The sequence below is a fragment of the Malus domestica genome, chromosome 17 (genome assembly GCF_042453785.1).
Source record: "Malus domestica chromosome 17, GDT2T_hap1".
Taxonomy (NCBI): Eukaryota; Viridiplantae; Streptophyta; class Magnoliopsida; order Rosales; family Rosaceae; genus Malus; species Malus domestica.
The window spans coordinates 5,680,163-5,695,417 of record NC_091677.1 but is presented as its reverse complement, the minus strand read 5'-3'; the positions used below and the strand labels follow the sequence as shown (position 1 = coordinate 5,695,417).

Sequence of the window (15,255 nt, the reverse complement as noted above, 5' to 3'; positions counted from 1 at the left end):
CATTAATTCTATAAAAAAAAAATTATATTTGGATTGCAAGATACCTTCCTTAGAATGGCGATGACAATAAAATTATGAATTTGTTAAAATCTTATTTGGTGTGAATAATTATCAAATACAAAATTCACTCCAAGGCCTCAAATATTTATATATTTATATTTGTATACCTTGTTTTCTTTGCATGATTCCTAATTGGTTCAGCTGAACTCATCAAAATGATATTCTTGTCTTCATAGTCGCTTCTTCAAGTCCAAATGGCAGCAAGAAGAGAGGAAATGACTACTTCAATAACATTTCTTGCCCCTTCAGTTTCAAGAAATGTCATTTGTTCCCGAGTTTCATATACATGCACAAAATTTTAGAAAATTATTCTAAACTAGTCCATCCACTTGAAGGAGTATCAAACTCTGGTGCAAGCGAACAATCAAAATCATCGAATAACTGAAGATACCATGTGAATCAATAAAGGAGGAGGTGTGAAAAATTGCATGGCATCCTCTAAAAGCATCACAAAGACCATCCAAATCACCCATCTTTGCAACAACCACTCACTCCAATTGGCTTATTTCTTCATCTCTCATTAGCTTCTTCATGTCCTCAAAATCCACTGCCCATAACACATAGTTTGATAAACAATTAAATACGGTGACCAAAAATGGAATTTCGGGAACTCTGTGAGAACCGTATTCTAGTAGGTACCTTCATTTTGAATGAGGATTCGGACCAACCATCCCTTTATACTTGGAATGAAAAGACCCTTATTAGTTTGTGGTTGACATGTTTGCCTTTCGTTTTTGCTTTTGATTCAAGAAAAGTTAAGATTAACCGGTTGCATATACAGCCCACACAGTTGCATCTTATTTTGATCTTAACTAAAAGGTGGAGAAAGGTATATAAGTGTCGGTCATCTACAACTAGGAGATACAGATTATCTTAATCTTAGTCACATGGCCGAGAAGGGTATAGAGGCGTGCTACTTTTCTAAGGGCGGGAAAAACTTTAATGCATAGTAATTTGGAGAGAAGATAATTCAGAATAATAAAATTATATACTTCTATTAAAACAACAAATACAGATACAATATACTGCATCAATGAATCTAAATTACAAAAAGAATACAGAAATTGGGATCCTGGCAACAAAATCATGTTAGCAGAGAATACAAAAAATAAATGGAAAAATGATAAGATATGTGTAGGATTTACAAGAAATGAGCAGCACAACACAGCTTAGCCTGGCTCAAACAGTTGGTTGAACTCTCAGTTGTTCCATATCCCAGATCTATCTATGGATATCGAAGCACTCGGGTTTCTCGGGTCTCTCTGGTCTCGACTCCAGCTGCTCTGAGTTTGATCCCCGTGCTCCCGAGAGTCTCTACTCGCCCAGCTTCTCTGATTCTGGTACCCTTGCTCTCGGGAGTCTCTACTTTTCCAGCTACTCTGACTTTGATTGAAAAAACTCGTACTGTTGTCTTGACTACCGAATGCCATCCTCTGAAACATTCTAATTTGTGCAGAGTGTTCTGCAGAATCAAATATTTCGCTCTGGCCAGGTTTCATTCCGTTACTGAGATCTGATAATTCATCTAAGGAGTCGAAAGCCCTTACCACCTAGGAAAGTAACGACGATTATTAGTTATCTTCTGTACATGTAAATGTGGGTGAGTGTCATGCAATATTTTGTAAATACCTGTCTCATCCGTGGCCTTTTCGCAGCTGAATGACGCACACAAGCTGAAGCTGCTTCAATCATTCGGAACATTTCATTCTCGATGTAATTCTTTCCCAGCCTTGAATCTGCCAGCCCTTCGAAGTCTTCACTTTCAAGTGCTTGACTAAGCAAAGGTCGAGCCTGGAAGAAAAATTAGCTATTATAATCTAGGACTTAACCATGCCAGTTTGAACCACAACAATCCATCAAAGTGTAAGCATAATACACGTAAAATCTCCACGGCAAACATGCCCAACGGAAAGCAGTAATCTAAACGCGCCATTTGAGAATTACAAGACTAACAACTTTTGACTTGAGCCATTTGAGAATTCTCAGTAATGACATGCATAACTGAGAATAAAAATTTTGGACTTGATGCTTTTAAAATTCTAAACACAATTCAACCCCTCCGTAATTGATGGAAAAAGAAAAATACGGAATTTGGCAAAAAATAGTATCGCAAGGATTTGCATAGACGCACTTTTGAAAAGAATTAACTCCCACCACCTACAGGGAGATAGCAACAATGTTTATGAATTTACCCATTCAACTAGGCTCTCATCACCCAATGGCTGAGAAGAATCCACCGGTTTGCGACCTGTAATTAGCTCCAATAGCACAACACCATAAGAGTAAACATCAGACTTGTCCGTCAACTTTCCACTTGTTGCATATTCTGGTGCCATGTATCTAAAAATCACACAATTCCATTCATCAGAACGTAAGTGATGCCATGAATAGAAAGATTGAAGAAATGGGGAGGATCCTAATCCAATAAAGTGAAGAAATCTACCCAAATGTTCCCATTACTCTTGTGGTCACATGAGTATTTGAATCCAACGTTAGCTTTGCAAGCCCAAAATCTGCAACCTGTTAGTAAGAGAAAATTCATCTTTAGAACATTAATTGCTATCAAATGACTAGCAATCGGAAACAGCAAAACCAAGCTCTGGCTGTCAGTTACTGTAAGAGGAGAATATGATTATCAGGCTACTAAACGGCTCTTGCTTAGAAGTAGATGGAAATGGGTTCGTGTTACAAGCACTACAAGCAACCACTATAACCTGATACAAGCTTTTTTTCATGAAAATTATGGTTATATAAACAGACATACCTGAGCTTCAAAGTTGCTATCCAAAAGGATGTTTGACGACTTAATATCTCTGTGAATAATGCGAGGATGACCTGATAAACACATTAAAACAAAATAATGAGAAAGAGAGAATAAGATGCTCAAAGGCCTGACAATAAATACAGCGATGGATAAACAAACTTTGCACAACTTTGAGTGAAAATAGCTACTTTTATATGTATAAAGATTTATTTCATTTATATAACTAGCCGTTGGGTAACTCCGCCTATGTCTTACATGGCCGGTCCCAAGCCCGGATAAAGGAGGAGGGGGAGGGCGTCAGGTAGTCGACAGCCGGCACTCCATGATCACGTCGAATCCTTATGAAAATGAATCCAGAACAAAATCGCGCTAAAGCTAGGGCGTCACCCGTAAGTGGCGCGCTGTGTGGCCTGAGCACAGTGATAAGTGAGCAAGGGTCGCTGTATCTCCATCGGCACCCGGATGCAGTGTTAAATGAGCAAGGGGGCCATAGAAACTTCTTTTCGAACGACTCCACTCAAAGTTGTTTGGGAGCATATGCTCCTATCAACTTTACCCGGGACACACAAAAGAAGTACTTTGATCCTATTAGACGGGGGAGGGTGAAGAAGCTAGGACAGAAGGGTAGAGTTCAAGAGAGCAAAATGCGTTTAGGAACGTGGAATATAGGAACCTTAACGGGAAAATCTATGGAAGTAGTGGAAGTTATGGTGAGGAGAAGGATAAATATTATGTGCCTACAAGAAACTAAGTGGGTTGGTAGTAAGGCAAAGGATCTAGAAAACTCAGGGTTTAAACTTTGGTATTCGGGCACAAATAGAACGAGAAACGGTGTTGGCATCATCGTGGACAAGACCTTGGTACAAGATGTTGTAGATGTCAAGAGGGTAGGAGATAGAATCATGGCAATCAAGATTGTAATAGGACAAGAACTTATCAATGTGATTAGTGCGTACGCACCTCAAGTAGGGTTGGATACGAGTTCGAAGGAGAAATTTTGGGAAGATCTTGGAGACTTGGTGCAAGGAATTGCTCAGACGGAGAAGTTATTTATAGGAGGAGATTTAAATGGACACGTGGGCAGGGAGACAGGCAACTATGGAGGTTTTCATGGTGGCCATGGTTTTGGGGAGAGAAATGAGGATGGGGAAGCTATCTTGGATTTTGCAATGGCATATGATCTCTTCTTAGCCAACACCTTCTTTAAGAAGAGAGAAGAACATGTGATCACCTACAAGAGTGGGTCGTCAAAAACACAAATAGATTTTCTTCTAATGAGGAAAGGGGATCGTATAACTTGTAAGGATTGCAAAGTTATACCAGGAGAGAGCGTGGCTAATCAACATCGCTTGTTGGTGATGGATGTACATATCAAAAGAGTAAGACAAAAGAACAAGACTTGGAAGTGCCCAAGGACTAGATGGTGGAATCTAAAAGAAGAAAAACAAGCAATTTTCAAAGAGAAGGTAATCACCCAATGTGTGTGGGATAGAGAGGGGGAAGCTAGCCAAATGTGGGATTCCATGGCTAGTTGTATCCGAAAAGTAGCAAAAGAGGTATTAGGAGAGTCCAAGGGCTTTGCCCCACACCAAAAGGAATCTTGGTGGTGGAATGAGGAGGTACAAACAAAGGTGAAGGCTAAGAAGGAATGTTGTAAAGCCTTATACAAGGAGAGGACTGATGAAAATGGTGAAATGTATAGAAAAGCGAAGCAAGAGGCGAAGAAAGCTGTCAGAGAAGCTAAGTTAGCGGCTTACGACGATATGTATAAACGACTAGATACCAAAGAAGGAGAGTTGGATATCTATAAACTATCTAGAGCAAGGGAAAAGAAGACAAGGGACCTAAACCAAGTGAGGTGCATCAAGGATGAGGATGGAAAGGTTCTTGCTACAGAGAACGCGGTTAAAGACAGATGGAGAGGTTATTTTCATAATCTTTTCAATGAAGGACATGAAATGAGTGCTTCTTTAGGGGAGTTGAGTAACTCAGAAGAGTGTAGAAACTACTCCTTTTATCGTCGAATCCGGAAGGAAGAAGTGGTTGTAGCTTTGAAGAAGATGAAGCATAAAAAAGCAATAGGCCCAGACGATATACCAATCGAAGTGTGGAAACTTTTGGGAGAGACAGGTATAACATGGCTCACTGACCTTTTCAATAGGATTTTGAAAACGAAGAAGATGCCAAATGAGTGGCGAATGAGCACTTTGGTGCCTATCTACAAGAATAAGGGCGACGTACAAAATTGCATGAACTATAGGGGTATTAAGCTAATGAGTCATACAATGAAGCTCTGGGAGAGAGTCATTGAGCATAGATTGAGGCAAGAGACACGGGTTTCGGACAACCAATTCGGGTTCATGCCAGGGCGCTCAACCATGGAGGCAATCTATCTCTTACGAAGATTGATGGAAAGATATAGAGATGGGAAAAAGGATTTACACATGGTCTTTATAGATTTGGAAAAAGCGTATGATAGGGTCCCAAGAGACATTCTTTGGAGGATTTTAGAGAAGAAAGGAGTACGAGTAGCATATATCCAAGCTATAAAGGATATGTATGAAGGAGCAAAGACTGCCGTAAGAACTCATGAAGGACAAACCGAAAGCTTTCCCATAACTGTAGGATTACATCAAGGCTCATCCTTAAGTCCTTACCTTTTTGCGTTGGTAATGGATGAGTTAACACGACATATTCAAGATGATATTCCTTGGTGTATGCTTTTCGCAGACGATATAGTGTTGATAGATGAAACTCAGGAAGGGGTAAATGCAAAGCTTAACCTTTGGAGAGAAGTGTTGGAATCTAAAGGTCTTCGCCTAAGCCGATCAAAGACAGAATATATGGAGTGCAAGTTCAGTGCAAATGGAGGCCAAAACGAGTTAGGGGTGAGGATCGGAGATCAAGAAATACCAAAGAGCGACCGTTTTCGTTACCTAGGATCTATCTTGCAAAAGAACGGAGAATTAGATGGAGATCTCAACCATAGAATACAAGCTGGATGGATGAAGTGGAAGAGTGCATCCGGCGTGTTGTGTGACCGCCGTATGCCACTGAAGCTCAAGGGAAAATTTTATAGGACGGCAATAAGGCCGGCGATGCTGTATGGCACAGAATGTTGGGCGGTGAAACATCAACACGTACACAAAATGGGTGTAGCGGAGATGAGGATGCTTCGTTGGATGTGTGGGCACACGAGAAAGGATAAGATTAGGAATGAGGATATCCGGGGTAAAGTAGGAGTAGCCGAAATTGAAGGAAAGATGAGAGAAAATCGGTTACGGTGGTTTGGACATGTGCAAAGAAGGCCTACTGACGTTCCGATTAGAAGATGCGACTATGGGACAGAGGTTCAGGGCCGAAGGGGTAGAGGAAGACCTAGGAAAACTTTGGAAGAGACTCTAAGAAAAGACTTAGAGTACTTGGATCTAACGAAGGACATGACACAGGATCGAGCACAATGGCGTTCTAAGATTCATATAGCCGATCCCACTCAGTGACTTGTATTTTCCAAGTCTCCAACCGAGAAGTTTTCCTCATTCGGGAAATTAAGAGAACACTACCCCAACCTACATGCTCCACTCAGAAAGCTTCAACATACAAGCTTTAACAAAAGAAAATTCAAAGAACTTAGCGAAGAAGGCTTTGGTGTATTTAACACAATACGTTGAAATGAAGGAAAGCTTATTTATTGATATCCCCGATAAGCTACAAATATGTACATATACATGAGTCAAAATAAGCACACAAGAGGGAGCCTTCACAAAGGTTGCTTAGGAGAAGTCTCAGCAGTCGGTAGAGCCCCAGAAAGAGAAGGCACCGGAGGGGTATCATTTGGAGCCTCAGTACTGGACAGAACCCTAGAAGGAGGAGGCATCAGAGGTTGATCATTTGGAGCTTCATTACGCGGTACAGCCCCAGAAGACGAAGGCAATAAATGCCTTTGGAACAAACCCACAAATCTCTGATGATCAAGTAAAACCTGACCATCAGTTTCCTTCATCTGGTCAAGCTTCCTCTTCATGTTTGTAGCATAGTCATGTGCGAGCCGGTGCAACTGTTTATTCTCATGCTTGAGCCCTCTAATCTCCTGTTTGAGACTCATCACTTCAGCCGCCAATGATTCAACTTGGCGGGTTCGAGCAAATAGGCGTTGGGCCATATTAGACACAGAACCTGCACACTGAACACTGAGAGCCAGCGAATCCTTAACAGCTAACTCATCAGACCGTTTGGAAAGTAGTCTGTTATCTTTGGGAGTGAGAAGGCTCCTGGCCACCACCGCAGCGGTCATATCATTCTTCATCACGGAATCCCCAACGGTAAGAGGACCAGTAGGGGAGACGAAGGATGGGCGCCATATGTTGTCTGGAGAAGGCGGGGCTGCCTCTTCAACAAGGTTCAAGTCAAAACGACGGTCGGAGGGGCCAGACATTTTCAAAGGTGTTGAAGAGAGAAGAGGTCGGACAAATCAAGATCTTAGAAGTGCAAGAATGAAGCTTCTACTGGTGGAGATTTAAGTGTGCTTTGGAACTTAATGCCAGCCCCTATAAAAATCTGCACTCGACGAAGCTTCAGAAATCGAAGAGGCGCCTGCTCAGAAATCGAAGAGGCGTTTGCTTTCTCAAAAGCTGGGCTGCTTAGAGATCACGAGGGTTGATCTCAGAAATCGAAGAGGCGTTTGCTTTCTCAAAAGTTGGGCTGCTCAAAGACCACGAAGGCCAATCTCAAAAATCGAAGAGGCGCTCGCTTTCTCAAAAGCTGGGCTCCCTAGAGACCACGAGGGCCGATATCAGAAATCGAAGAGGCACCTACTTTTCCAACCTTTTCCAGCCTTGTCAGCACCTGTCACACGCACACTCAGTTTTGCGGAAATTATGGGCATTCTGTCAAAGACTTCTGGGGAAGTAGAAAACACATGAATCTTACTGTTCAATCACCCACTTCCTACACGCAACAATAGCTCATGGGTACCACAGATAACTTTGCCAAAGTTCTCTGCCAAAGTTGAGCACGTGAAGCTTGCAGCTCCCACTACATCGCTCTGACCAAGAAGGGTAAAAGAATAGCAAAGAAACAGCACTAACAAAGTTTAGACCCATAAATTTTGAAGGTCTAGCTACCATATTATTACCCACAAGGGTAAAGGAACAGTACCACTGCTGGATAATTGGAAAGTCCCTGTGTGTCAACCTCTGTGCTTCGTGGCAAGGTAGACTAGCAAACATGCCCAACCTTTACTCACATTCAAGAAAACACTCCCAATAAGATTGCTTGCTCCAAAATCGAAGAGGCACCGTCCTCCGAATCTCGAGAGCCAGACTCCCAACATGACTACTTTCTTAAAAATCGAAGAGAGGGTAAAGGAACAGTACCATTGCTGGATAATTGGAAAGTCCCTGTGTGTCAACCTCTGTGCTTCGTGGCAAGGTAGACTAGCAAACATGCCCAACCTTTACTCACATTCGAGAAAACACTCCCAACAAGATTGCTTGCTCCAAAATCGAAGAGGCACCGCCCTCCGAATCTCGAGAGCCAGACTCCCAACATGATTACTTTCTCAAAAATCGAAGAGACACTGCTCCCCGAATCTCGAGAGCCAGACCCCCAGCATGATTGCTTTCTCAAAAATCGATGAGGCATCGTTCTCCGAATCAATCGAAGAGGCGCTCGCTTTCTCAAAAGCTGGGCTGCTCAGAGACCACGAGGGCCGATCTCAGAAATCGAAGAGGCACCTACTTTTCTAGCCTTGTCAACACCTGTCACACGCACACTCAGCTTTGCAGAAATTATGGGCATTCTGTCGAAGACTTCTGTTGAAGTAGAAAGCACATGAATCTTACTGTTCAATCACCCACTTCCCACACGCAACAATAGCTCATGGGTACCACAAATAACTTTGCCAAAGTTCTCTGCCAAAGTTGAGCACGTGAAGCTTGCAGCTCCCACTACATCGCTCTGACCAAGAAAGGTAAAAGAATAGCAAAGAAACAGCACTAACAAAAGTTTAGACACATAAATTTTGAAGGTCTAGCTACCATATTATTACCCACAACTGTAAAGGAACAGTACCACTGCTGGATAATTGGAAAGTCCCGGTGTGTCAACCTCTGTGCTTCGTGGCAAGGTAGACTAGCAAACATGCCCAACCTTTACTCACATTCGAGAAAACACTCCCAATAAGATTGCTTGCTCCAAAATCGAAGAGGCACCGTCCTCCGAATCTCGAGAGCCAGACTCCCAACATGACTACTTTCTCAAAATCGAAGAGAGGGTAAAGGAACAGTACCATTGCTGGATAATTGGAAAGTCCCTGTGTGTCAACCTTTGTGCTTCGTGGCAAGGTAGACTAGCAAACATGCCCAACCTTTACTCACATTCGAGACAACACTCCCAACAAGATTGCTTGCTCCAAAATCGAAGAGGCACTACCCTCCGAATCTCGAGAGCCAGACTCCCAACATGATTACTTCCTCAAAAATCGAAGAGACACTGCTCTCCGAATCTCGAGAGTCATACCCCCAGCATGATTGCTTTCTCAAAAATCGAAGAGGCATCGTTCTCCGAATCTCGAGAGCCAGATACCACAGACCACTTTTTCAAAGTGCTCTGACAGAGTTAAAACATGTGAAACTGGCAGCTCCCACTACCGTGCTATGACCAAGCAGGGTAAAGGAATAGCATTACTACTTGTTGTTAGGGAGACTCCTATATATGTCGACCTCCATCCCCAACGGACAGGCAGACCTGCAAAAATGCTCAACCCTTCATCATATCTGAGAGGGCACTCCCAACGAAGCCTTTCGAAATATTCAGCTTTCTTTCCCCCCGATAATACCTCTGCAAACAAGCTATACTAGAGCAAGAATATCTCATATCATCAGGGTTAAAAGCAAGAGTATCCCATATCATGCTTTTTCCCTGTCTTTTCTTTTGGCCTTGTTTTTACCTGCAAGACAAGGAGAAAGAGAGCAATTAGTCAGCACTTGGAATCAAGCTTCCAGCCAGGAACTGACTGCCTGGAACCCCTTACCTGATTACTTACCTGGCATTGCTCTCGAGTACTCATCTTCAACATCTTATGTTTCCAGGGAAGATTCCGCATCTGCTTGAGGAACAGATAGGGCAAGTGCGAAGGATACAAGGAAGCATGTGGAGACAAGCGTAACAGCACACGTGCCGATACATTCATTACTCTGTCAAAAGCAAAAGTATCCCATATCAGCAGGGTGGAACGTACTCTAGATTTGATGGACTTGTTTTGACCCTCAAATTCTTCAGTCGGCCTTATACTCTGGAGGAAACCAGAAAACCCTCCAGCTCAGTTCAAGAATAAGCCTGTGGAAAGTTACTTCTTCAAAAGCAAAAGTATCTCATATCATCTCTTCTCATTTTTCTTCTCTTTATCCTTCATGCTGCTGCAAGATGGGGAGAAGGTGAACAATCAGTCGGAGCTCTGATTGCTTACCTTGTCTGTCACCTCTTTCAGCAGACCCCCTAGCTCGGCGACTTGGGGGACTCCTACTACATGGTTTGTATCGCGCTTGACCAAGCCTGAAACTACAAGTAAGCTTCAAGTGAAATTGATACATTACCTTGTGCATCTCCACCAGTTAAAGATACCACCCCTGGATGGAGGAAGAGTACTTCCAGAGAAGATGCCACATCTACCTATGAGACAGATAAGGCAAGTCAAGACGACACCACACTCCGATACTTAGAAGTTTCGTGATTACGAGATCATTCTCCCACAATATTTCCTAATGTCATTTGTACTAAATCATTCACTTGTACTCACTAAATGAGAGCTTGAACCTATGTACTTGTGTAAACCCTTCACAATTAATGAGAACTCTTCTATTCCGTGGACGTAGCCAATCTGGGTGAACCACGTACATCTTGTGTTTGCTTTCCTATCTCTATCCATTTATATACTTATCCACACTAATGACTGGAGCAATCTAGCGAAGATCACAAAAAGCGATCGTTTTCGCTACCTAGGATCTATCTTGCAAGAGAACGGAGAATTAGATGGAGATCTCAACCATAGAATACGAGCTGGATGGAAAGAGTGCATCCGGCGTGTTGTGTGACCGTCGTAGGCCACTGAAGCTCAAGGGAAAATTTTATAGGACGGCAATAAGGCTAGCGATGTTGTATGGCACAGAATGTTGGGTGGTGAAGCATCAACACGTACACAAAATGGGTGTAGCGGAGATGAGGATGCTTCGTGGGATGTGTGGGCACACGAGAAAGGATAAGATTGGGAATGAGGATATCCGAGGTAAAGTAGGAGTAGCCGAAATTGTAGGAAAGATGAGAGAAAATCGGCTCCGGTGATTTTGAACATGTGCAAAGAAGGCCGACTGACGCTCCGGTTAGAAGATGTGACTACGGGACAGAGGTTCAGGGCCGAAGGGGTAGAGGAAGACCTAGGACAACTTTGGAAGAGACTCTAAGAAAAGACTTAGAGTACTTGGATCTAACGGAGGACATGACACAAAACCGAGCGCAATGGCGTTCTAGGATTCATATAGCCGACCCCACTTAGTGGGAAAAGGCTTTGTTGTTGTTGTATATAACTAGCCGTTGGGTTACCATATTGGAAATAAAAACTTTAAAGCATAGAGCACAATTAAATTCAGAAATGAAGCTTGTTTGTATGAAAGATGTCATTGTGTTGACAGCAAAGAAATTCTTTCCCAATTGTTAATATTACTCGGAGAGTTGAAGGCCTTGGAAATTAGTGTGAACCATAAACTCTCATGTACAGGGCCCTCGCTTACACTTAGTTTCTGTATGATTATTGACTAATGGCTGTTGCATAGAATCAATCACTGTTTGTACCGAATGGAAATTTATGGCAAAAGGAAAGGATACTGTTCATTGAATTAACAAATAATAGAACAGTTGCCAGTGTTTGTACTCAAACAAACCAAGGTCTAGAAAAGTCAAATCTGAAATTGGGAGGTCGAGAACAGAAGAATAAACTCACAATCTTCATGTAAGTAAGCTATTCCACGAGCTGCACCAGCAGCAACCTTGACTCTGGTTGCCCAATCCAGAACCGGCATGCCCTCACCTGCAGTTTTCAATAGAGGGAAGTTAAAAGAGGTACAATTTTTCACAAGATGCTTACAGACAAACGAGAATTACACTTCAAAATTATGCTTCACATTTACCCCATGTAGACAAGAGAACTACATGCATTGACTTTGAAGCATAAATTACCAAGCACCATTTGCAGCATTAGCAAGTTATTTGGCACAGGTTAACGTAGCCATCACTTATAAGAATACTAGTTAATAATTCAATTAAAAGATATCTATATCAAACCCAACAGGATATAACACAAGCCCCCTAATTTTGTTCCTGAACATATTAGATTGGTCTTGCTTTCAAAATCAGAAGACTCACCATGAAGATGGTAATGAAGTGTATCATTTGGAACGAAGTCGTAGACAAGCAACCTTTGATGCTCAGATATACAATAACCAACCAGGGAAACCAAATGGCGATGGTGAACTCGACTAATAATTTCAACTTCAGCTTTAAACTCACGTTCCCCTTGTCCCCCACCAATTTTGAGCTGTTTTACAGCAACTTCTCTTTCGTCTTCCAAAACACCTTTGTATACACAACCAAATCCACCTTCGCCCAAAAGGTTCTGTTTTGAAAACCCATTTGTGGCTTTGCTTAGTTCTTCGTATGTGAACCATGACTTTGAATTGTTTACGCCACCATCTGATTGTGCATATATCAAATCACTGCCAGAACTATTTCCTATGAGGGGAGCTGGAGAATAAGGCTTAAGAAATACCGAATCTGGAGAGCAGAAAAAAGTTCATTAGTTTGAATCCAATTACCTCATCGCACATTCAACTAAAGCTTGCTAGCTAACTCAAAAGCTTACTTCTAATATGATTTTCTACAATGTTAAAGCCTAAAGGTCGTATAAGAACTAATGGTGCTAAAAGAAAGTAGAATGGCAGAAACCAACAAGAAAATAAAGCAATTTTTAATAAGCAAGCTCATCCAATTCGTATAAAACAGCTGCTACAGTTCCTTGTCAATGAAGCAAGTTTGAAAAAGTGTCAGCGAACAAAAAAATGAAAATGATATCATTCAAGTAGTGCATGCTCAATGAGTTACCTGAATTCTGGGATGAAGCAAAGGGGGAAGGCATGTTGTACGCAAAATTTTCTCCAGCTCTTCTTTTCTTCTGCTTCTTTCTGTACCACACCGCCATGACAACAAGACTGAGCACCAGGAATCCAACTACAACTCCAATTGCCACAGCTCCTCCAGTGTTTAACCCTCCTTTCTTTCCAGATGTGGCATTTGATGTCACATTGGCACCAGTGGTTGACCTTGCAGTTGGCTTCTGTGGTAAGGGAGGGGGACTTGACGAATTACTACTAGGCAGGGTAGGAGAAGTAACAGGAGGTGAAGAAGATGAAGCGACCGAAGGAGGTAATGATTGCACCGTGGGTGCAGGGGGAGATTTATCAGCTGGTGGAGGAGCAGATTTGGAGCCAGATGGAGGAGGTGTGACAGTGGGGGATGGAGGAGATTTTTTTGGTGCTTCTCCTTGTGGTGGTGGTGGAGAAGCGGACGAAGGTGGCGGGACATCAGCTGGAGGAGGTGGTGACTCTGTGGACTTAGGTGGAGGTGAGGCTTGTGCTGGACGTGGGGAAGATTTGGGAGGGGGAGAACCCTTTGATGCAGGTGGTGGGGATTCAGACGTAGCCGGAGGAGAGGCAGCTGGTGGAGAAGGTGGTGGTGATGCTGGAGGAGGTGATGGCGGGGATGATGCCGGAGATGATGGGGGTGGAGACTGTGGAGGGGATGGTGGTGGAGCCTGAGGAGTGGAAGGCGGTGGAACCTGCGGTGTGGAAGGCGGTGGAGCCTGAGGCGTGGAAGGTGGTGGAGCCTGAGGCGTGGAAGGCGGTGGTGAAGTTGGTGGCGGAGTTGACGGCGGTGGTGACGATTTTGGAGTGGGAGCAGCTGGTGATGCTGGAGGAGGAGATTGGGCACGGGGAGGTGAAGCGTCAGAAGGGGTTGCAGTGGTAGTTGGGGTAGTTGAAGAATTTGATGGGGGTGGTGACGAGGTATCAGGTGAAGTTGGTGGGACCGCATAAGGGGAAGAATTTGGAGAAGGTGAGGTTGTTGAAGACATGTTTGTGTGGAATTGAATGCTAAATTTTGCTTATTTTTTGGCTTATTATATCAATTCCATCACCAAACTTTCCAAATTCAATGACAACAATAGTGACTTTCACTGATGATTATACAACAGATGCCATTACATCACAAAAATACAATCCCCAAATGTCCTAATTCAAAATTTCCAGGCAAAATCCAATGTCTTCTTCTAACTCCTTCACTGTTTCCCAAAACCCCGGAAAGTTTCAGATCAACCAAAATTCACAGAATCTAAGCACTACCCAGTTCACAGAACCACCGAAAGAACAAATTTAACAACCAAAACCCCAAAATTTGAGCACAAATCAGATCAAAAAAACCCTCCATCGGCAAGCTTCAAGCTTTAAAACCCAGATCTACACTACAAAGTTCATAACTTTACTGGGCAAATGCAGCAACCCAGATCTTTAAAACAGTTCAAAAACAAAACCCAGAAACTAAATGCTCGAACAAATTCGTACCTATCTCGTAAATGATTGAATCTTCGAATGCCGCAATGGTTCCCGAGAAAGTTTGATATTTTCGTGAAAAAAGGTAGAGAGCGGGAGGAAAAAAAGTTGCAACTCCACAAAACACGCTAGTTAACGTGGGGGCGACTTCGGAAGTAGCCTGTCTGTCTCTCTCTATCTCTCCAGTAACCAGTGAGAGACTACACATGCAGAGTTGCCAAAAAACAATGATTGCAAAATTACTTCACAGGATGATCACAAATTTTATGCTTAGCATATGTAACGCCTGGCTCTTAGCTGTTCCTTCCTGTGTATCTTTTTGTTTTGAATTTTTACTTCTTGTTTTTTTCTCCTAATTGAAATTTAGTAATGTTCTCAACAGATATTATTCATACTCTTTTTTTTTTCAAAGATATTATTCAAACTCTTATTTGATGTGCAAGTTTACTTCTACATTTAATGTTTTATGTTCAATTTCCCCACGTATTATCATATGTGTTAAAATTAAAAATAACTTATATTCAATGTATATTTTCTTTGTTTTCAAGCAAAAGTAAAAATTTGAGGGCAACTAACCACAATTTTTTTAATTATATTAAAGAACAACCCTTTCAAGTTGTTTTCCATAGAAACCGTTCCAAGCTGTAAACTTGATTTTAGGTAAAACTTATTGTGTACACTATTTGTGTTTGCGTTGCCAAAGGCGCCCCTCCCTTTCAAGAGGATTCTTAGCATGTCACATCCCAGCTTGGGCCCCACCACATCTCGGGTTTAACT

At 42.4% G+C, this 15,255-nt stretch overlaps 1 protein-coding gene across 1 annotated transcript; it reads right to left on the bottom strand.

Moving 5' to 3' along the window:
* Positions 1–1,029: 1,029 nt before the first annotated feature.
* Positions 1,030–14,731, bottom strand: LOC103404696 (proline-rich receptor-like protein kinase PERK8). Its single transcript, XM_008343631.4, has 8 exons — positions 12,977–14,731; positions 12,242–12,649; positions 11,820–11,906; positions 2,825–2,895; positions 2,504–2,580; positions 2,253–2,400; positions 1,690–1,851; positions 1,030–1,610 (listed from the first exon to the last, which is right to left on the bottom strand). The coding sequence occupies exons 1-8, from the start codon at positions 14,001–14,003 to the stop codon at positions 1,260–1,262; spliced, it is 2,331 nt and encodes a 776-aa protein (XP_008341853.3). The 5' UTR covers positions 14,004–14,731; the 3' UTR covers positions 1,030–1,259.
* Positions 14,732–15,255: the final 524 nt, after the last annotated feature.

Coding starts and splice junctions, on each gene's coding strand:
- LOC103404696 (XM_008343631.4), bottom strand. CDS start 14,003: ATGTCTTCAACAACCTCACCTTCTCCAAATTCTTCCCCTTATGCGGTC. Junction 1,852..2,252: donor ATGAGAGCCTAGTTGAATGG/GTAAATTCATAA, acceptor TTTTTCTTCCAG/GCTCGACCTTTGCTTAGTCA. Junction 1,611..1,689: donor AAAGGCCACGGATGAGACAG/GTATTTACAAAA, acceptor TTACTTTCCTAG/GTGGTAAGGGCTTTCGACTC.